At 38.7% G+C, this 20,212-nt stretch overlaps 4 protein-coding genes across 6 annotated transcripts; 3 read left to right on the top strand and 1 right to left on the bottom strand.

The window, feature by feature from the left end:
- Positions 1–224: 224 nt before the first annotated feature.
- si:ch211-107m4.1 (heterogeneous nuclear ribonucleoprotein U-like protein 2) lies at positions 225–3,416 on the top strand. The gene is made up of 11 exons (XM_033974707.2): positions 225–788; positions 889–963; positions 1,060–1,303; positions 1,399–1,511; positions 1,591–1,857; positions 1,960–2,082; positions 2,149–2,250; positions 2,348–2,516; positions 2,596–2,820; positions 2,891–2,931; positions 3,080–3,416. The coding sequence occupies exons 3-11, from the start codon at positions 1,297–1,299 to the stop codon at positions 3,122–3,124; spliced, it is 1,092 nt and encodes a 363-aa protein (XP_033830598.1). The 5' UTR covers positions 225–788; positions 889–963; positions 1,060–1,296; the 3' UTR covers positions 3,125–3,416.
- Positions 3,416–5,681, bottom strand: nudt22 (nudix (nucleoside diphosphate linked moiety X)-type motif 22). The gene is made up of 7 exons (XM_055224873.1): positions 5,643–5,681; positions 5,406–5,577; positions 4,713–5,253; positions 4,523–4,642; positions 3,827–3,924; positions 3,663–3,756; positions 3,416–3,574 (listed from the first exon to the last, which is right to left on the bottom strand). Exons 2-7 carry the CDS (start codon positions 5,489–5,491, stop codon positions 3,464–3,466), a joined length of 1,050 nt encoding a protein of 349 aa, XP_055080848.1. The 5' UTR covers positions 5,492–5,577; positions 5,643–5,681; the 3' UTR covers positions 3,416–3,463.
- Positions 5,682–5,901: 220 nt separating this feature from the next.
- Positions 5,902–8,495, top strand: dnajc4 (DnaJ (Hsp40) homolog, subfamily C, member 4). 2 transcript variants are annotated; one of them, XM_033974143.2, is made up of 8 exons: positions 5,902–5,983; positions 6,270–6,490; positions 6,691–6,802; positions 6,879–6,969; positions 7,063–7,250; positions 7,323–7,490; positions 7,752–7,838; positions 7,926–8,495. In XM_033974143.2, exons 3-8 carry the CDS (start codon positions 6,711–6,713, stop codon positions 8,017–8,019), a joined length of 720 nt encoding a protein of 239 aa, XP_033830034.1. In that variant the 5' UTR covers positions 5,902–5,983; positions 6,270–6,490; positions 6,691–6,710; the 3' UTR covers positions 8,020–8,495. The 2 variants fall into 2 exon arrangements, with proteins under 2 accessions (XP_033830034.1, XP_055080720.1); XM_055224745.1 differs by having other exon boundaries at positions 6,270–6,442; positions 7,926–8,398.
- Positions 8,496–9,144: 649 nt separating this feature from the next.
- Positions 9,145–17,716, top strand: vegfba (vascular endothelial growth factor Ba). 2 transcript variants are annotated; one of them, XM_033974677.2, is made up of 8 exons: positions 9,145–10,092; positions 12,149–12,197; positions 12,308–12,504; positions 12,725–12,798; positions 12,880–12,915; positions 13,437–13,520; positions 14,823–15,020; positions 15,096–17,716. In XM_033974677.2, exons 1-8 carry the CDS (start codon positions 10,015–10,017, stop codon positions 15,115–15,117), a joined length of 738 nt encoding a protein of 245 aa, XP_033830568.1. In that variant the 5' UTR covers positions 9,145–10,014; the 3' UTR covers positions 15,118–17,716. The 2 variants fall into 2 exon arrangements, with proteins under 2 accessions (XP_033830568.1, XP_055080904.1); XM_055224929.1 differs by having other exon boundaries at positions 9,792–10,092; positions 12,707–12,798; positions 15,096–15,260.
- The last annotated feature ends 2,496 nt before the right edge of the window (positions 17,717–20,212 follow it).

The following is a 20,212-nucleotide window of genomic DNA, read 5'->3' as shown; positions in this document are numbered from 1 at the left end:
CTGATATGGCCATGGAAGTATATTTACACTGGTTCATGTAGTTCTGCCATAGACTGTATAAAGATATACAGTCAATGACTTCTGCAGACATATAAGTCTTTGTATAGGTCTATAATCTATATTGTGTATTCCATATACTGGCACTTCACACCGCCAGACGGCAGCACTGAGCCATAACACACAAATAAAACTAGCGAGGTAATAATTCTTGGCCAATCAGCAGAGTTATTTCTGTGGCCAATCAGAGTCCAGGGCTTCCATATTGAACCGATGTTTTGATCAACAACTCAACACAGTGCCGTTTCTATCTTTTGTCGAGGAAAGTTAAATATGACCACGAAAACTTGAGGATTTAAGAAAGTTAAAAGTCCCGGAGTTAAAATCTCGACTGAAGAAACTTGGTTTGGATAGTAAAGGACTCAAGGTGAGCTGGTAGGTAGACTATGGTCCGCGGTGGACGGTGGACTCGAGTCAAAACTGAAAAATGACACTACAACACATCACGTAACGATATCGACACAAGAAGAAACAGTTTATCGACCGACAGAGTCCCGCAGAGAGGTACACGGAGAGGGCCACACAAACAGATCCTGACCTGAGTGAACTGACTTTACCTCCAGACCCCCCGGACTCAGGGCAGGGGTCTGGGCAGTGGGACCAAGCGCAGCAAGAAACCACTGGACAACGAAGACTCCACGGTCGAGGATGGGAGGGTTGTAACAGGAGATGTAGTGGAGATGGGAAGGGAAGAGCCTTTTACGAGTTCAAAGAAGAATAAAATATAAAAGGTTGGAACATTTTATGATTTTGTCAGTGGTGCTACTACAAATGAAACATGTACCACATTCTGCCACACTTTAATACATTTTTTTCTTTCATTTCTATAAGATCCAAGTTACCCCTGGTACCAGTGACAGAAGAGCCTGTGGAAGAAGATCGAAACATAGTTTAAAATTGATTTATGTTGGTTATATGCTTATATTGTTAAAACAATAGTTTTCTGTAATATTGTTCTTGTAGATAATTTTTTTTTTTTTGTTTTTGTTTTTTTGCTAAAAGACACAGTGACCTTCATTTGAAGTTGACCCTGATGGGGTTGGTGGTCATCCACAGTTTTGGAACCGTTTCCCTCTGCTGTGGTCCGGCTGCAGGCTCACCATGGAGTTCAGCAGAACAGAGTGGGCTTTGAAGTGAAGCTGGAGAGGCCTCCTGACCTCACAACCACAAGTGCAACATGATGTTGAACTAGAGTCTTTCGGTCTGAGAGTTGGTTGGTCAGTGGCCAGTGCCACCTTAATGCTTGGTATGTTGCTCATTTTTATATACATGTTTTTTATATTTATAGATATATAAATTGCTTGAATTATTTCTATTATTGCCTCATCACTTTTTCTTAAGGTAAAGACTATTTATCATTTGCTTATGATGGGCGTGGCAAAAAGGTTTCTTATGGAAAAGAAGACAACTATGGAGAGCCCTTGTCTGTGGGAGATGTAGTTGGTTGTTATGCTGTAAGTCTCACTGACTCTATTCTCATCTTAATTTTATCTACTTTATATTGGTAAGATTGTAACATTTTTCTACAAACAGTCTTTTTCATTGGGTGGTTCTGTTGAACTCTCCTTTCACAAAAATGGATTGTTTTTGGGCGTTGCATATTCGTTTGATGCATCAGTGCTGCAGGGACAACCTCTGTTCCCACATGTCCTCTGTAGAAGCTGTTCTATTCAGTTTCTTCTTGATCCTATGGCTGGTGCCTGGTACCCTTATCCTCCAGGGTTTATTTCGCTAATGGCATTGTCTAATGAGCAAAAGATTCGTGCAGTCTCCGCACCTCTGTCTAAATCACAGTGTGAGGTAACAGGATTTTAATTATTCAATTTCAATCTGTAATACAAATTTATATTCCTCTGTATAATAGTTTATGGTACATAGTTTATTGTTTATTATACTCTGTAGGTGATTGTAATGGTTGGTTTCCCTGGTTCTGGAAAAACCCACTGGGCCAAGAACCACATAAAGCAACATCCAGAAAAGCATTACAGGCTGTTGAGCACAGAGGAGCTGCTTGCATGTATGATTGTGAGTGAAATCTTCAGCCTTTTCTTTGAAAACATGTCTCTGTTGCTAACTTTGTTTTACCTATAGACAGGTGAACAAAGGGACACCAGTCTTCAGCAATCTTCCCAGTGCCTTACTGAATTGATCAAACTTGCTGCTAAAAGGCCCGGCAACTACATCCTTGACCAGGTGATTACTCCTGTATATTACATGCTTATAAGCATCCCATACTTTCATTCATAACAATTAATTCTAAAAATGATAACAATTCTATTGCTTTTTGCAGTGTAACATACTCTTCTCTGCACGCCATTACAAGTTGCAGCTGTTTGTGGGCTTCAGACGAAAAGTGATAGTCATTTTCCCCTCAAAAGAGGAATGGAAAAAACGTCTTTCAAACCAACAACTAAAAGAGGGAGAACAAATCCCTCAAACCGCTTTTCTTAAACTGCAAGGTAAGATTATTACATTTGCTTCAGGCTCTGTCTTTGCTGAGAAACTTTGTGGTTTTAAATTAATGAACTGTGTTTTCAGTCAGCTGCACTCTTCCAGAGCAAGATGATCTCTTAGAAGAACTACACTATATGGGGCTATCACAGCAACAGGCACAAACAATGTTGCAGGAGTATAAAGATGAGGCACACAGACTGTTGCCCCCTGTCCTTAAACACGATGAACGGAAACAACAGCGTTTCAAGAAAAGGCCATATCCTCACTGTCAAACTTCATCTCATAAGAACAGATGCACAAGCCAAAACAGTAAGAATAATTATTTTTAAAAGGACATTTATTATTGCAGGTATATATAAATTTTCATAACCTGTCTCAGGTTGGAACTATCTGCATTCATGGAGCCAGCAACATCAATATGTAAGTATCAATAACAGATATATGCACAAATGTATATTAATAACATGGTTAATATTGATGAAACATTGACATTGCTCAAACGCTTAATGGGCACATATATATCATTTCAGAACAATATTGGCAAATAAGATGTTCTTGTGTGTTTTAGTGGCCTGCTTCCTGTCTGCAAGGATACTACTATAACAGCAGTTAAGAGGGCTACTGGGGAGAAATGTAGTTGCTCCATCTGTCACAACAGTAACAAGCGACACAAGTTTTGGACTTTGATCTTCATGTTAATAGACAAATCTGTACTTGCTAGAATCAATCAGTATTTTAAACATTCAAAAACGTTTTTTAAAATGTTTTAATGAAAGTTTGGTTTTATTTTTGCATTTTAATATGACATATTTTACATGGAGTGTATCTAGACAAAAAATACAATTTGTCAAGATGGCACAATGTTATCCAAGAAATAAAACCATATGGGCCTTCAGTTGACTGTATACAAGTCCTGCTTTGTCTTGTGGGGTGTATGGATGTAGAGTTTGGTCTAGTCTCCGTTCGTGTCTGGCTTCACGGTCTGATATAGCAGAACAGCGCCTTTGGCTGAAGGGCACAGCTCAGGCCACAAATTACTTGTCTGGTCCAGCTGTAACACCGTCTTCCAAGTTAAAGAACAGAAGAAATATTTAATATCATACCTCAGAACTTAAAAAGAGTGGAATTTTTAAGTGCGTAGATCGACGTACCTTTTTGCTGACAAAAATTATGTCTGTTGACTCATTTGCCTCAGCACCACCTTTCAAGTACAACCTTTTGACTTGGTCCGAAGTCAGGGAACAGCTAAACATTGATAAATTATCTTGACTTTGGAGATACCCAAGACATTATGATGCTGAGTGGGGGCAAATACCTGATGTAGAACTCTGCACTTGGTCGGCCTGCACTAGTATGATTTAGAGCTATTCCAATCAACAGTGGCTCTCCAAGGAAATTCAAAGGAATGTTTATCTAAAAAGGACATATAGACACTGTTAAATGTCTAGACTAATTTCACTCAGAATTTTAAATTGACTTTAAAGGTGTAGTGAGAAATAGGCAGTGCAAATATGACAAAAAATGAATGGGATGAATTCACATTATGGTGACATATTCTAATTTAGGGAAGAGCCCAAAAACAAATGTATAGGCCCTAGAATGTTACATTTCTGTAATCCTCATTATATTCATAATGATTGTTCCAAATTTAATTGCTGTGTGACAATGTGATGTCAGTGTTTATGAAAAAAATATCCACTGTTAAATTTATCACAAACGTCTGTTTGAGGTTTGGTCCTAAAGTGTTTTGGGGTCCTGGAACCAAACTGGGCCAAGTTGAAATAAAAGACCCTGGACTCGTAATGGCCGAAGGTGTACACAAATAAAAATTATTAAGAAAAAGGTAACAAAATAATCTGGGAGGGGTGGTTCAGTCTGGCTCCACAGTTACGATTACATTAAATTTTACCAAGTCATTGTGACTGGACTTAGGCTTATGTTCACAGTGCACATTTCGGAGCATTTGAAAGATTGAAATATGCTACAATAATATTTGAAAATTGAAACCAACCTCATCTCGAATCTCTGCACAAACTGATGAAAATAGTTCTGTGACCACAGCTACTGGACCCAACATAACCAAGCTGATCTTTTCTTCACAAATCTTCAGTCCCAAATTCTCACACACAGCCTAGGGGCCAGAAATAATAGCAAAAACACTTAAAACTGCAGTTTATTTAATCTGTCACACTTCTCACCACCTTTGGCTCTGGGTGTCCTCCTGGGATGTCTAGTAAGCCACCTGCTTCTGCAACCCTCTGGCTTCTTCTGATGAACACTATCTGCTCATCCACTGTGCACAGGATAGCCCCAACTCCCAGGGGCTGAGCGAGGAGAGACAATGCATCATCGAACTCCATTTCCCCACGTCTACACAGCTCCTCTGCCTGTCCTGACCAGTTAGTACCAAGGTAATCTTTATAGTTGGTCAGACCTAACCGCAGAGTAAGGACACATTCTTCTTGCCATCGAGATTCTTTTGATGCTAGCGCAGTCGCTCTATTTCCAACACAGTCATCAATAGCTGAAAAAGTAACTCCTTGTTTGGTGTTACACTCCACTACATCTTCTTTGTAGTTTTTGTTGTATGTATCTTCAGCCTCAGAGTTTTTGTGACAAGCCAGTGAGAAAGAGTGTAGCCTGAACTTTGCTCCATTGAAAATCCAGGGCTCTTTGGCAAGCCTCTCTTTCCATAATTTTTCAATATGTTCTTCAAGTGCTGGATCTGTTTGCCTGTTATACCTAATTCCATAAAACAGATTTCAGTCAAAAGTTTAAGTGATTTTACATATAAAACAATATGACAGGAGGATAAGTAAAAGACAGGCATAGTAAATATATACATATACATCTTTTTTTTTTAAATAATCTTTTTATTTTCTTGTAAACCGTACCTTTCTGAGAGCTCCACTTGTACCTGACACTTTCTGAGTCCTTTCCAGTGTGCACAGTGCAGCAGCAATGATACCTCCGGGTCCATTATGATTTAGACTAGACAGGCCTCTCGTCATTTGTCGAAAAGAGGCATTTCACACAGATAGCATCAGAAACCACATCCAAGGCCAACTTAAGTAAAAAATAAATAAATAATTAAAATCATAAATGTAATCGGCACAATTTTTACCCCTAACCAGTGAATAGCGTCTTCTTCCGTATTTGAACTGACGACTAGCGCCCTCTGGCGGGTCAATGGATAAATAGCGTTAGACGATTGTCAACAAAATACATAAATAAATAAATCAGGCTCTTTCTAATCTCAAGATTCATCTATTTGAGGTCACTGCTATTTAATAATTCCCTGTGTTGTAACTTGTCCATATCTACTCGCCTCCTGTAATCAAAGTTAATGTTTTATTTTGAAAGTTTCCGGTTTTGCGACGTACTGTTGGATGAACCTGTGGCTAACTTGGCACTGTAAGATTTATGCAACATTCGCAGTTCTGCTCCTAACTCTTATGAAACTAAACTGCTGGTAGGATTTTTGGTGTATTTATTTAGCTTTTATTGCTTTAGTGCCTTGAATGTGGGCTGTTATAGACATAAAGTAGTATTTGTTACTTCTGTGCATCGAATGTTAGCTTAGTCCGAACTATTGCAGTAACTCGTATGTAGAACATGATGTACCTAATATACGCTGTAAGAAATTTAACAGTATGCTGTGAATTTAAATGCATTCGTATTCATAGCAAATTACAAAAACGGCTCTTAAATGTGCTACGTGACAACAACAACAACAGCGACAATCTCTCTGTCCACAGCGTCCTACAGCCATGACGCTTTGAGCTTCCTCTGCCTGGTGCCATTCCCCCTCTGTCTGGTGCCATTCCCCCTCTGCCTGGTGCCATTCCCCCTCTGCCTGGTGCCATTCCTCCTCTGCCTGTTAACCTCTCCCTCTGCCTGGTACCCTCTGCCTGCAGGGTCGTGCCATGAGGTGAGGCCAGTGTGAAGGCATCATCATTTTCATCACTAAACACACAAGGTGAACCCTGGCTAAATATGTTTTTATTTAAAGAATTGTGTCTTAACTGTTTTACAGCAACACTACCCTTTTTGGGTTTGGGAAATGTAGGTCCTTCTTACATATGGCATGAAATATTGTTACATCTGTAGTCACACTTTCTAAAGTTATATTACAGTGTAATTACTATCATTTTAATTCTTAACATCCTTATCTTGCAGGCTGTCCCCAGTTCTCCATAATGCAGTTAGAGGCCCAGCTCCGCTTATGTCAGACCTGTCTGTGGTGCTACAAGGGTGGCATACGATTGTTATCTCAGAGTCGCATACACAGGTTTGATTTTATCAATTTAATATGTGTTTACATTCATTGACAATTTAAAATTTTGTTTGGATTTTTTTTACCACAGAAAATCTCTAAACCATTATGAACTTTTGGGAGTCAAATCAGATGCAACCTTGGAGGAAATAAAAAATGCTTTTTTTGACATATCTAAAAAGGTATTTTTTTCTTTGTTTAAATTCAGCATCTGTCATCTATCATATTCAGCAATTATTTATTTTTTATTCTGTGTATTATTTATTATTTTGCAGGTGCATCCAGACAGGGACCCCTCTAATCCAGAGCTCCACAGCCAGTTTGTGAAGCTAAACGAGGCCTACAGAATTCTGAGCAAAGATAAAAGCCGAAAAGAGTATGACCTAAAGCTTAGACATCCATACAATGCTCATCAGACTTATGGATCTGACTTTAAATACACACATCCTGGAAACAAATTCAGGTATAAATGAACAATTTCAACAATCTACCTTTTATCCTCCAAATGTCCATAAAAGTTTTTTCACCATTTCAGTTCAGAGGCAAATGAAAATCAACGTTATTGGGAACAGTTTCGTCAGTCTAATGCGCATAACATGTCAACAGAAGCATGGCAGAAGAGGAGGACCCAAAACCTGCGTGTGCTAGGTTATTGCATTATTGCAATGGTGTTGAGTGTTGGGGTTCATTACCTCCTATTCAGGTACAGAATAGATTACTAATTTCTTGTAATTACTTGCTGCTATTTTTGCTGTATTTTGTCATGCTGCTAAAGTTAATGTCTGTTAATAATGTGACAGGGTAGAATAATTCTCATTGTGAAAAAATAAGATTACTCATAAGCCATGTTTACTTGATAAGTCAAAGTTATTAATTTTGTATAATAGTCTTAATTCAAATCAGTATAACTTGTCTATATTCCTATTTGCAGTGTACAGAATAGTCATAATATTTGTTTTAACAGAAAATTGGAGGAAATCCATACTAATTATATGGATGAGAAGGACAGAGTTATAACTGCAATTTACAATGAAGCAAAAGAACGAGCCAGGTATGTCCATAGTCTCACTGTTAAATGTGAGTTTTCTAGTTTTGTAATATTTTTCAACCAATTTACTTCTTTATATCCATGTTACAGGGTCAACAGCTTTGAAAAGCAGAGAGAAATTCTCAGCCAGAAGCATGCTGAGTTTTTAGAGAAATATAGAATGCGTCGTGGTGGAGACGAATAGTAAGGGTCCATGACACAGGTGTTTTATGACAATAAAGGAAATGGGGGGTTGGTTGAATTGTGCCCCAGTTGTGTAGTGGACTGGTGTTTACTTTCTTTACTTTAAAGATTTACTTGCCCGTTGGCTTTATTGGAACGGGCATGTGTAAATGTAAATGGAGTAAAGAGTAGGGAGAGACATTTAGCAAAATCACGGTTGTGAATCAGTCTCACAACACTGAGGCTACCATGTGTGCCTAAATCTCCAAGCATATGCTGGTGGGGATTTTAACTCTCATTGGAGGATAAAAGTTATTTATATTATAAACGGCAAGGCTGGGTTTGGCTTTTTCTGATCTTCATTGGCTTTGTTGTTAGTGACTCGGCGCAAGATTGTAAATATATAACAGTGTTGTGTTGTTCAGAGCAAGTATTTATACTGTTGCCTTTCTGACTTTGGATTTAATAATCAAACAAATAAAACGGTTGACACCTATTAGGTAGTAGGCCTTGTATTTGTATCCATCTTTGACACATTATACAAAATATTTTTTTCCATATTCTGTACTATGTAGAACTCTGGACTGTGACACATGCCAGATATGTTTGAATGTCAGGTTGTAACAGGGGCCCCGAAGTGGAGACATCAGCAGCAGATAGCAGCATATCCTTGCATGCATGCAGATACACTGATCCTCCTGTGGCGTGTGAGCGTGCTGTCATAACCCAAACAAGCTTTAATGGCACAGCATGCCTTCTCACTCACTCATGGGAGACGGGGCTGTTCAAGTGTAAACACCAAATAGAACTGTTTAGGACCGCAAGAGTAATTACTGTGGGAAATGTGAAATAAGCTATCATACGCGTACATCGTGTTTAGTTTATGTTGTGATATTTTCTGTAGACTTATCTGAAATGTATTGAGCGTTCCAGACAAAGGCATTAAACGTAACAATATTCAAACTATTGATATTCTCATAGCGCTACATTTCCTATTCAAAGAATAGTCTTCATAATTAAGTACTTTATTTGGTGCGTTATTCGCAGGCTCAGTTGCTACAAAGCTGTTTTCTTTGCCCCGTCTGTGTCCTGCTGATAACTCCAAAGAGACCGGTGGAGAAAAGTGCTGTGACCTCCCCTGTCCTCAGGCAGCAGTGAACTCAGGCCCAGAGTGGCACCAGAGCCTCGCGCGCTGCACGCTGCCACCTGCACGCGGTGCGCTGTCCTGCCTCTAAAAAAGTTGACAGCGCAATGGTTACGTTGTGTGCGTTTCAGGCAAAGGTTTCAAGGGCAAAGGAAACGAGGAAGCTGATCAACTGTTTAAGGACTCCGCATTTTCAGACGTCGGGGCTCTGCCATCGTATCTGTCACCGAGCAGCGAGGATCATTAAAGTCTTGTTTATTTATACAGGGAATGGGCTGCTGAAGGGCATGATGAACCCGAGCTGAACGTCATATTTTCAGAGCGCCACACTGAGCAAACCGGAGAGGATATGCGCCACTGTCCTCAGCGTTCGCGCAGCGCCGAGGGAGCTCTGCCGGATATATCTCTTTTGGGGAAGCACCAAAATGTGATTTATACTCCGGTCTAGGATTTTACACCGGACCAGACTTTAGGGGACATTTGTCTGCTGCACCACCTGTCACAGCGTTATAGAAGCGGATACCTGCTGCTACAGGACGCGCGCATAGACATCACTTAAACTTCAGACACGTGCCAAACATACATGCTTCAAGATCTGCCTTATTCGGTTGCCAAAAGCTAACCTGTGGATTTTGGCAACCGGTCTAAATGACAATACAATTTATCATTCATTTGTCTGCTTTTTCAAATGGAACAGCATAAAGTAATTCGCCTGAAACTGAAGATGCCCCCCCTGGGTGTCGTTCATGGGAAAAGAAACTGGAGAATCAAAGCAGGATATTTCTAAGGTGACAGGAGCCACCATTCTCTTGGGCGGCCGGGTATTTTGGATTGGCCCAAAATATTTTAGCGTGCCCCTTGGACTCTTGCACAATGGGGATTATGCTTCATGTTATTCTAGGAATGTTTCAATTCCTGCTGCTCTCCAAAATGCCGATGTCCCATGCCAAGGTATGTATAGAGCATAACCTCAAGAGGCTGTTGGTCTGAGCCTGAGGACAGCCTGACCCCGGCGAGTGTCCCTGAGTGCATGTTTGATCACTGATGTGTGACCTACGCGGTAATATTGTTGGAGAAGTAAAGAAAAGATTTAGGGCATAGGCGCTGGAGAAGTTCACCCCTGGGTCAACGACTTTAGGACCGGTGAAAACCACAGCCCTGTCTCTGTGATGCACTTGGGTAATGGCAGGCTATAGGCTCCTCTGTGTCGCAGATAATCCAACTCCTATGGTTTACAGGTTTAAACAGGTTTATGTAGTTTATACAGCTGGTACACTACTGCCAATAGTTATTAAATGCATTAGTTATTGTTTTAATGTCATGGATGGTGATTTTCAACTTGATCAGGTAATTACTGTAGCCTTCTGCAAACTAGTGTACTTGTTAGTGATAAGGGTGTTGCATTCAATAGGCATTGCTCATCATGGTTTATGAAGCAGGTTGGGTCAGATTGGAGACAGTCCAATTTTTCCTGACTATTTCTGAGCACCCTCAAAACACACTGTTGACAACTTGGCCCCACTTTTGGAAGAGGCTTCTTTTGTGAGGAGTTCAGACTGTAGCCCAACTAATGGTTTTATTCATGCGCAATGAATCAAGGCTTTGTGGATCAGTTTGAGGCCATTAATGACAACGGTTAATGGAAAATCCTGCTTCAGTAACACATGGACTTTTTGAATTGGCTGCCAAACTTTACAGTAGAACATTGCAGCTTTAAATTAAACTAATCCACCATTAGTGTGTTGTCAATGGAATTTGCATCTCAAACTAACTCAGATAGCTATTCAATACAGTGGAGGACAGTGGAAAGTTATTTTGTCATTCATTGTATGTTGCAGTCCTTGGTGGGATGGCTTATGCATTATCTCACCTGCAGCTCATAGTAGCATGCCTTCATTTAGATCGTGGGTTTCTTTTTATGTCTGAATATTACTATTAAAGGGGACATAATATAAAATATCTACTTTTATGAGCTGTTCCCTCTTTCTAAACTAACTCCGAGTTATATTTCAATTGGTTTATTCATGTTTGAGTAATCCTGTATTGTCATGTATTTGAGGTTTGAATGCTCAGATAATTTCTATTTTCACCTATCCCCTATTTCTGTCCACACTCTTTACACATTGCATTCACAATGATCTCAGAAGTTTGCTTTTAACAGGTTTGCTATAGGTCCCTAGTTTTAAGGATACACTACCAAAACGGGAGATTGCAAAACAAATGAAGAGACTTGAGTGCCGACTACATTGTTCATCTTGCAGGCCTCCTGTGAGTGTGGGCCAACATGTGTACCTTTTTGGGCAAAGGGGGTGGTACTGGTAAAGCGGGCAAATGAGCAAAGTCCACAATAGTCTAATGTGTGAATGTCTTTGCTCCATGCTAATGAAGTACATGGCACAATAAAGACTACAAACACGTTAAATGGAAATGTAATGTATGTAATGTATTTCATTTACACAATTATGCATATATATATATATATATATATATATATATATATATATATATATATATATATATATATATATATATATATATATATATATATATATATATATATATATTAGCCATTTTTGTCCAAATTCAATTAAAATGAGTTACAATAGCTTTTTGTACCTGCGCTGATGTGTGATAACTCAAGAATGCACCTGCTGAACTATAGATCTGCTGTTTGAAATAACTGTGACCGATAACATTTGAGGGCAAAGGTAGCAGCTTCAGTCTGCAGAAGTGTCTCTGCTCAATATCAACCAGTATTACAGTTGGCATTTGAACTGCATATGTAAAACCTAGTTTCTGTTATCCAGGGTTTACTGTGTTATCTTTAAATAAACATGTTCATTTTGTTAGAACTCCTCCCAAAGTCAAATAGGCCATTTGTAACCCTTTTATAAAAATTCTTTCCTGGATGTATACGTGAATGTATACCCTGTTAACCTGTATTCATTCATTTATTTATAATTTTTCTTTTCTTAATACTGTAGTTTTGTTTTTGTTGTCTTTGCAGATTGCACAATCAAAACCATCTGATCCTCCCAAACCAAGGGAAGGAGAAGGTAAGACATTAGATTCTAATTTTAACCAAAACATCTTTTCCTACTCTCTGTGATGATCCTGAGTCATTGTTTGGAGGATTCTCAAACTTGTGTTTACATTTTCCCTACAGTGCTCCGGTGGTTGGAAGTGTACTCGCGGAGCGGCTGTGAGCCACGGGACACTTTGGTGGAGGTTTGGCGGGAGTTTCCAGAGGAGATGCACCACCTTTTTGTCCCATCGTGTGTGTCACTGAAGCGTTGTGGAGGCTGCTGTGCTGACGAGGCCTGGGAGTGTGTGCCCTCCTACTCACACACACTCACCATGGAGGTATTAACATACACCCACTTTGATTTCTTGCGACTCAAAACTATTACACTGGTCTTTAGAAGCCAGCATATCATCTGAACTGTTTATTACTGTGTGTACTTGTATGGCTCCCATGCAGTAGTTTAATATGGCACAATCCTGTAGCTCTAGCTATCTTTGGAGCATACACTTAAATATCTTAATAATCTGTACTTGTATTTAGAGTCTCTTTTGTGTGCAGCTGATGAGGACCTCCTTTATGAATCATGAACTTGTCAAGCTGCCATTTCTGGAGCACAGCAAGTGTGAGTGCAGGTAACAGCTTTTTCTTAGGTTGTAACAAACTGTATCCTCGATTCACTGCTTACCATATCTATGCATTTTGTACATGTACAGAATGAAAGAACAGCTCCTGACAACACCTGCCACAAGGTAAAACAAGCTATGTAACAATGTATTTTAAAAATAATTTTTAATAAAGAAATGTTAATGTTGGTGGACCTTTGTTTTTCTCCTATCACACTATACCATCTTCATGTTTGTGTCTGTGCTTCCTGTTAGGACTCTGCGTAAATAACGCATTACTACGTATCGACTATCCCTGTGGATTTGACTCTATACAACAGAGTTTTTGTATACTTCTGTGCACAGGCAGAGGGACCCACAACAAATACTTTAGTTTACTTAGTCTTTGTGTAAATATTTGTATTATTTGTTATGATATGGGAATGAGAGTGCAACTCTCTCCCAGTATCCCTTGGGATGGCCCACATCCTGTTGTCACCATAGTGATGATTTTTATCTATGCTGCCATGTGCCCTTTTAGAGACTGTCAAAGCAGAGCCCTGTACAGAGTTGGGACTGCAGTTGATACTATGAAAAAAAGATTGTATTGCTTTTCATAGTAGAGTATGCCATGGTTTATGGATTAACTATTGTGCATTTGATATTAGATCCCGCAAGAAATCGCAAAGAAGACACAAGAAAAAGTGGCGAGAAAAGTCCAAACAAATAGCAACAGAATCCCCCAGAGCTGAGTAAGTTTAACATGTCCATGATTCAATGATATTTGACAGATACTTTCAAACTCTGTAATGTCTTAATCAGAAACGGATTAGCTTCTTTATTACTACTGAACAAGAAGCCAAGCACAAAAAAACAAACACATGTTGTGTTGCTGCATCTTCAATAAGATAATCATTGATCTCAAATGTAATCCAAAACCTAATTTATCTTAACACATCATCCAAACTTCTTAGGTGTGTATTGCATCTAACCAGGATTATAAAGCAAGCATTTAGCATTTCTCTTTAAAGCTACCATTTGAAATGAGTAATTACTGGCTGCTGCGACTCTGTTCTGTTCTCACATAACACCACTAAAAGCTTTCTACATTACTGCTGTCTGATAGTGTGCCGGCTTTGGTCTGTCAAAAGAACACCAGTGATCACAGGTGAGCCTGAACAAAGGCAAATAAACACATGAATATCAAATATTTGTCATTACATAATGTATACAGTTATTTTAAAAAACCCTAAATTTTGTTGTAGTAAATGAGACAAAAGAAATTGTCTTTTGTATGTCTCTTAGTTCATATTTGTTAGTCAATGTTCAAGCCTTAGGGGCAGAGGTGGCTCTGTATGGGTGTGCTGCCCCTCAGTACACATCCAGCACCCATCCATCACCTAGAAATGGCTTTATTCAGGTTCTGGCAAGGGTAAAATCTGTGTAATTTGCCTCAAATGCCACCTCTTCTGTGAATGCCAGCGGCAGGCGTGGTCATCAGGAGCTGAACAAAGATGGGCCCTGTCTGGCTCATTAAGTAACTTCATTAAGATCTGCTGCCATTAAGTTCTGAGACCAGCTCCGCTTAACAGACCAACTGACAGACAACTTTCTCAGACTGTGGAAAGGATTGTAGGTTCAGTAGTAGAAGGCAAAAATACTTTTTAGAGCATTTGACATTGTCACTGATCTGCATAAAAAAACTGGAGTTGTGTGTAGTTTTATTTGTACATGCACCTTCTTCTTATTCTGCTCCAGTAAATGCTGGCCTAGTCCCATTTGCTGGCATTTTTAATACCTACATGACATGATCGGGCCTAAAAATGCCTATTCAAATAAATTACATTTATATGAAATGCCAAAGCCAATTGAGAAGTCCACGAATAATTTAACTACAATCTTCGGTCTGGTTTTAGTCATAGCATCAACTTGTGAGGCTCACACTGTTTTCTGATTTGATAAAAAAAAAACTTTGTTTTTTTTGTTTTGTTTTGATTTACTCCTTATCTGAGGTGACATGGGTGTGTGACCATTACAATATTTTGTCTATTCAGAAGCACATCACCCCATGCCCTGTCAACGCCATTGCCAGCTACTTCTCCCACTCCTGTCCTGACACTGGCTCCTGGTTCACAGTGTGGCCCATGCAGAGGACGACGGTGGACACTTGACTTGACATCCTGTGAGTGTTCCTGCAAAATCAACCCAGAAAGCTGTCGAAAAGGTCGCTCGCTCAATCTCCGCCGCTGCAGGTCAGAAACATTGAAGTGAGTGAGTGGTCTACACCGCTTTAAGAACTACAAAATAACTTCTCCATTATTTTCTAGGTGTGAAGCTATGAGGACGTGATGGAGACATTTGATACCTCATGACGTATCCATGCTTTTCAGATTTGTGTCAGGGGCATAGCAGTGGAATAGATTAACATGATTATGGTCATAGACATCTTGCCTCTTGCTGATCCACATTTACATTATGTTTAATGAACCATATCCAACAAGTGAAAAGGGCAGAGGAAATATATTGACAAAAAACGTAATAATAACAATAGTAACACAGTCCTGTCAACTGGATACTCGGACAGTTTGTTTTTGCTGCAGATGAGCTTTGCAAAAGCAGGGACTAACAGAAATCATTAAGTGTGAGATGGTGACACAGAACGTACATGTATGGACGATGGTTTACAGTAAAAATAGAAGCAGACCTTCTTGTGAAACAAATATGAACTACAAACGGGTTGGAGGCGGATGCTCTAAAATGGGATCTGAGCCATGCCCAAGCAGAACCCCTGCATGCACAAAGCTATAGTACAGCTGAATGCATGGATGCAGTGATCTGTGTGGTCTCTGTGCTGAAAGACCCAGATGGGATATCCCTGCAGCCATTCGCTCTCATTCACAGAGTATGACCACAGGCTGGCTCTCCAAGCTGCTTTCCATCATTTGTTTAATTTGAGCCTTTTGTCTTCATCTTTCCTTGGGTCTTCAATTGAAAGCACCGCTTTACCTCACTTTGCCTCCCTTTGCTTTGCAATCGAGCAGTGAGGAGAATGACAATAATGAGGCCTGGCTGCTTTCCACAGCTTCACACAAACATTTCACACTTATACCCGTCTCTGTGCTGAGAATCATTCATGTAAACCCTCACATAAGCAGCGGGCTGTTAATGCAGGTAACTTTTGTTTTCAACACACTAAGTGTGCATGTTTTACTCTCCTGTAGTGGAGAGTCTACAGTTTTATATGTTTTATATAGTTTTGTTGAGATATATTTTATATTTAGCTGAAAGTGTCTTTTTGTTTGGGTTCATCTGTAATCCATACGCACACAAATCGCTTTGGGTGGTCAGCTCTGTATATTCTTAGCATCTAAAAGAGACACAAATGTATTGAATTTAAATGAATTTAAAAGTAGACAAATGGTTGTGTTTGTGCCCAAAAGAATTTAAGCTAACAGCCATTCATTCACTGAAAGGGCAAAGTGGCTTTTTATATTCCAACTGAATCTCATGATTTAACTCCATGTTGTTCCATGACTGCTTGGCTTCAGTGTGAGAGAAGACCTTTCTTCTGAGCACTTAGAATAATCCTGTCAATCAGTGGATCAGTCTGCTTAATCTCCCTTTGTCCCTTGAAATAACACCAACATTTGGCTCATAATCTGTGCAGTTCAAAACATATATTTATGTTTAAACTTCTAGTATTTACAGCTGAACAAATCAACGCAAAGCTGAATGATGATGTGAAGGCTGTGTAAAAAGAGGTTTCAATGGCTGCAATAAGCTATATTTAATTATCTCCCTGATTTGTATTTATGAGATGGTTCAGTCAGTGTTAGTTATTCCTTTCGGTCAGTGCTTCAATCACTACCTCTAATTGGTCAAAAAAAGGCCAAGTGTTACAACATTTTCTTTTTTTTTAAACTTCCACTTATGTTCAACATTTTGTTTGAATTAATTTCCATTCCATGTTGTTTTTTAGTTTTCATAATTTAATTCTTTAAAGGAAAGCACTGATCAACAACAAGCAACTACACACTGTAAATGTAGAAAAGTGACTGGAATCAATATCTGTACAATTCATCTTACAAATTATCTCTTCAAATGACTGTGCCTAGGGCTGTGCAGAAGCTCAAACTGAGACTGCACTTAATGACCTAGAGATGATAACCCAAATCAATGTCTTAAAAGGACCTATTAGACTTCACTTGTAAATATAAAAACACAGGTGGCTCTTAGGCTTGTGACCTTTTTTTTGAATATATAAAAAATATATAGTTTTCGTGTGGAGCTTTAGAACACAACAGCTTCCAAATGTACATCTCATGTGAATCTGCACATTGTGTACTCCAACATAGTATCATTGGAGATCCCATTGTAGCTGCATGTAGGACATCCTGCTGCTTATCATGTGAATATGTACAATGTCAGATATTCTCTGTAATATATCAAAAAGCGTACTGAGGTCTCATTTATGAAGTGTACCTACAAAAATGTTACAAATGTCGCATCACTTTTGATCTATAAAAAGACAACTTTATATAGAAATGAGAGGCCTGGTCCAAAAAACTCTTTTCATGCCCGGGCTTTCATGAGGCAGAAGGCAATCTGAGACTAGAAATTAGCAGGTTTGTGGAAATGTGTGTTTTGTCCACCCTATGTTCACACTAGTGAGAATTCAGTGTGAAGTTTTATAAATGAGACCCCTGGTTACTTCTCACATCACCCCGATGTAGCCTATATTAAGATAAAACTGTCATTTTGCTGCTATACCATCTGTGCCCTATATGTTGTAGAATATTGCAGGTTGATGTTGTATTAACATTTACAACCACTTAAGTCCACATTATGTAAAAGTCAATGTCACATTTATTGAAAAAGATGCCAGTGATGTTACATTTTTTTAATGAAAAGTGTCCTATTTTTTATATAAATTTGTCATTTATTTGTTGTAGTTGTGGTGATGGTTATTCATGCACTCACACATGGTGATAAGCAGATCTTTTTAATTACATAGTGTCCCCAGGAATGATACTGTCATGTATGTGAGGTTGTGTTATGAGACAAAATATTGGTCCTTGTCCTCCTCATGTCTGAATTGCTGAGTCAGATTCTGGTACACGTTCAAAAACCTAATGCTGCAAAATAGGAAATGTACAAGTACAAAAAACATTGGCCATCTATTGCTTTATTTTAACACTTCTTTTAGTGACCATTAATGTCATGAACATGAAATTAGTTTTAGGAGTTTATCTTGAGTCTTGCCTTTGAATATTAAGCAGTCAGGGAGGGAGAGCAGAAGAACAGGAGAAACGCCAACCTATCTGTCTAGAGGGGCATTACGCCAGCACTAAATATAGCTGTAAGATTAGGCAGACAGTGGGAGAGAAATGGAAAAAGGACAATGTGAGTCAGGCATCAGGATGGAGATGGGAGAACACTGTCTGATGCTAAAACCTTTTAACATTTGGGATATTAGGATTTGTTTGCTAAATGTGCAAATAATAGATTTGTGTTGCCTGTGCTTCAATAACTTGGAACACATTTCTTCAGGCTCACCGAGTTCCCCAAATTGATCTGTGCTCTTGGGTCAATGCCCAGTGTTTCCTGTATTTTTCCCACATTGTGCTCTTTGCTTTTAGAGTGATGTTATTCAAATACAGAAGTTTCCTCCCTGCTTTTGCAGCAGCAGCTGTGAAAAGCAGACTGGCCCCTAAACAATGTTGTGAGATGCTATCATCTTCTGTAGAATTATCATAGCCAAATGAAATAAAACTGGTGTTCTTACTTAGGCTATATGAGCTAACAATTCTGCCAACCAGGGTATTAAGCATCTCCGATTTGATACAGTCCAGTCAAAAGCCTAACTCATAACTTAATGTAACTTAGGCATCATTATCTGTGCTTAGGAATAATATTTGATACTGATTGATTTTCATTTTGTCATAAGTGACTTTGGTGAAGATAACTGGCGAGATAGTGGGGTGCTTGGATAGGGGATAGGATGGCACATGTTTAAGGATGAGGGTGCTGAGCATGTTATCTCTGTGTCAGTTATTCTTAAAGTTTTATTATTGGCAAACCTCAGAGTGCAGTGGGTTGTTTTTACTGGGGACATATATGTAATACTGACTGTCATGAGTTTTTAAACCATGTTATAATGGTGTTTCATGATCAGTCACTCAAATTTTGCATTGGTATGTATTTTTGATTGATTTGTGCATGTTTGAGTAATTCTGCATTGTCATTTCAGCGATTATTTAAAAATTAAGCCTCCTCGTCATATGTGAATGGTTCAGAAATGTCACATATTAATTTGTCAGCAACAAAAACACCTACATAAAAATCAGCTGCACCTGCTTCTATTATTAAGCCAATTTAGATCCACATTGCAGTTTACAGTGAACAAAATGGAAATTAATAATCTATGTATGTTATAGTTTAATACTAAATACCTGGCGGAAAAAGATCATGTATATCTTTCTTAAGCATTTTTAATGTAAAGAGCTATTATAAGCGCAAAGATTGAATGATATTAAAGGTGCACTATGTAACTTTTCTGATAGGGGGTCTGCTATCTGCTTTTCTCCATGAGGATGTTAATACTGTGCCTGGAATGTTCCACAATACGGCATTAAATATATCATACATATATTGCATTCATTCCATTACCGTTTTTAATTATTATGAAATAGCCTACCTTGTTTTTACTGGATTGTTACTGACCTGTACCAAGGTCTGATGATATCACCTGCTTATCTTTATGAAGACAGATATGTTTAATACAATAGTATGAAACATTCCAGGCAAGGCAATAATAAATCCATGGAGACAAGCAAGTAGCGGGCCCTCCATTAAACTTACATTGCCTAGAGCACCATCTGGAAAACCTTGAAAATGTTTTTACTTAGCCTAAAACTTAGAAATAGGCTTAGTTTTTGTTCACTAGGCCTAATTATGACAAACTGTCAAGTTGTGCATAGGCCAAATAGAAGATACACAAAACTGGAAACTATAGAATAAAATTTATTTATTTAAAACAGGCTATAGACTAGATTTGCTGAATCTGTAGACCTATTCTAGTCTACTGTAGCCATGGCTTATCCAATCAGACATTCCACATATCCATTGAAGAATAAATGTATTAATATTTGTATAATTATTGTTATTATTATTATTTTATTTTATTTTAGTTTGCTATTTTTCATTTTCACATTTAGGGCAGTGTTCAATCAGTGGAAATCTGCGGTATTTTTCACTCACATCCTACATACAAAAATTATTCTATTTATGCTGCGGATGAAAGTCACAAATTATCTAAGTAACCGGGGGCTTGAGCGCGGATCTATGAGTTGATAATATTGTCGTTTAGAGCTTTAAGTAAGTTTGAGTTTAGCGCCCCCTGGCTCTGTCTCTCAGTAATGCCCTCAGCCTCTAAAGTAGACGT

Source organism: Periophthalmus magnuspinnatus, chromosome 10, assembly GCF_009829125.3.
Source record: "Periophthalmus magnuspinnatus isolate fPerMag1 chromosome 10, fPerMag1.2.pri, whole genome shotgun sequence".
Classification (NCBI taxonomy): domain Eukaryota; kingdom Metazoa; phylum Chordata; class Actinopteri; order Gobiiformes; family Gobiidae; genus Periophthalmus; species Periophthalmus magnuspinnatus.
The sequence above is the reverse complement of the archived record's forward strand: the minus strand, read 5'-3'. Positions and strand labels throughout refer to the sequence as shown.

Excerpts from the sequence above, each read along its gene's own strand:
- si:ch211-107m4.1 (XM_033974707.2), top strand. Across the intron at positions 2,251-2,347 it reads GCAACTACATCCTTGACCAG|TGTAACATACTCTTCTCTGC; the intron begins GTGATTACTCCT and ends TGCTTTTTGCAG. Across the intron at positions 2,821-2,890 it reads CAGATGCACAAGCCAAAACA|GTTGGAACTATCTGCATTCA; the intron begins GTAAGAATAATT and ends AACCTGTCTCAG.
- nudt22 (XM_055224873.1), bottom strand. The coding sequence starts at position 5,491 with ATGGACCCGGAGGTATCATTGCTGCTGCACTGTGCACACTGGAAAGGA. Across the intron at positions 5,254-5,405 it reads CAAGTGGAGCTCTCAGAAAG|GTATAACAGGCAAACAGATC; the intron begins GTACGGTTTACA and ends TTATGGAATTAG. Across the intron at positions 3,575-3,662 it reads TAATTTTTGTCAGCAAAAAG|ACGGTGTTACAGCTGGACCA; the intron begins GTACGTCGATCT and ends TTAACTTGGAAG.
- dnajc4 (XM_033974143.2), top strand. The coding sequence starts at position 6,711 with ATGCAGTTAGAGGCCCAGCTCCGCTTATGTCAGACCTGTCTGTGGTGC. Across the intron at positions 6,803-6,878 it reads TCTCAGAGTCGCATACACAG|AAAATCTCTAAACCATTATG; the intron begins GTTTGATTTTAT and ends TTTTTACCACAG. Across the intron at positions 6,970-7,062 it reads TTTTTGACATATCTAAAAAG|GTGCATCCAGACAGGGACCC; the intron begins GTATTTTTTTCT and ends ATTATTTTGCAG.
- vegfba (XM_055224929.1), top strand. The coding sequence starts at position 10,015 with ATGGGGATTATGCTTCATGTTATTCTAGGAATGTTTCAATTCCTGCTG. Across the intron at positions 12,198-12,307 it reads CAAACCAAGGGAAGGAGAAG|TGCTCCGGTGGTTGGAAGTG; the intron begins GTAAGACATTAG and ends TTTTCCCTACAG. Across the intron at positions 12,916-13,436 it reads CTGACAACACCTGCCACAAG|ATCCCGCAAGAAATCGCAAA; the intron begins GTAAAACAAGCT and ends ATTTGATATTAG.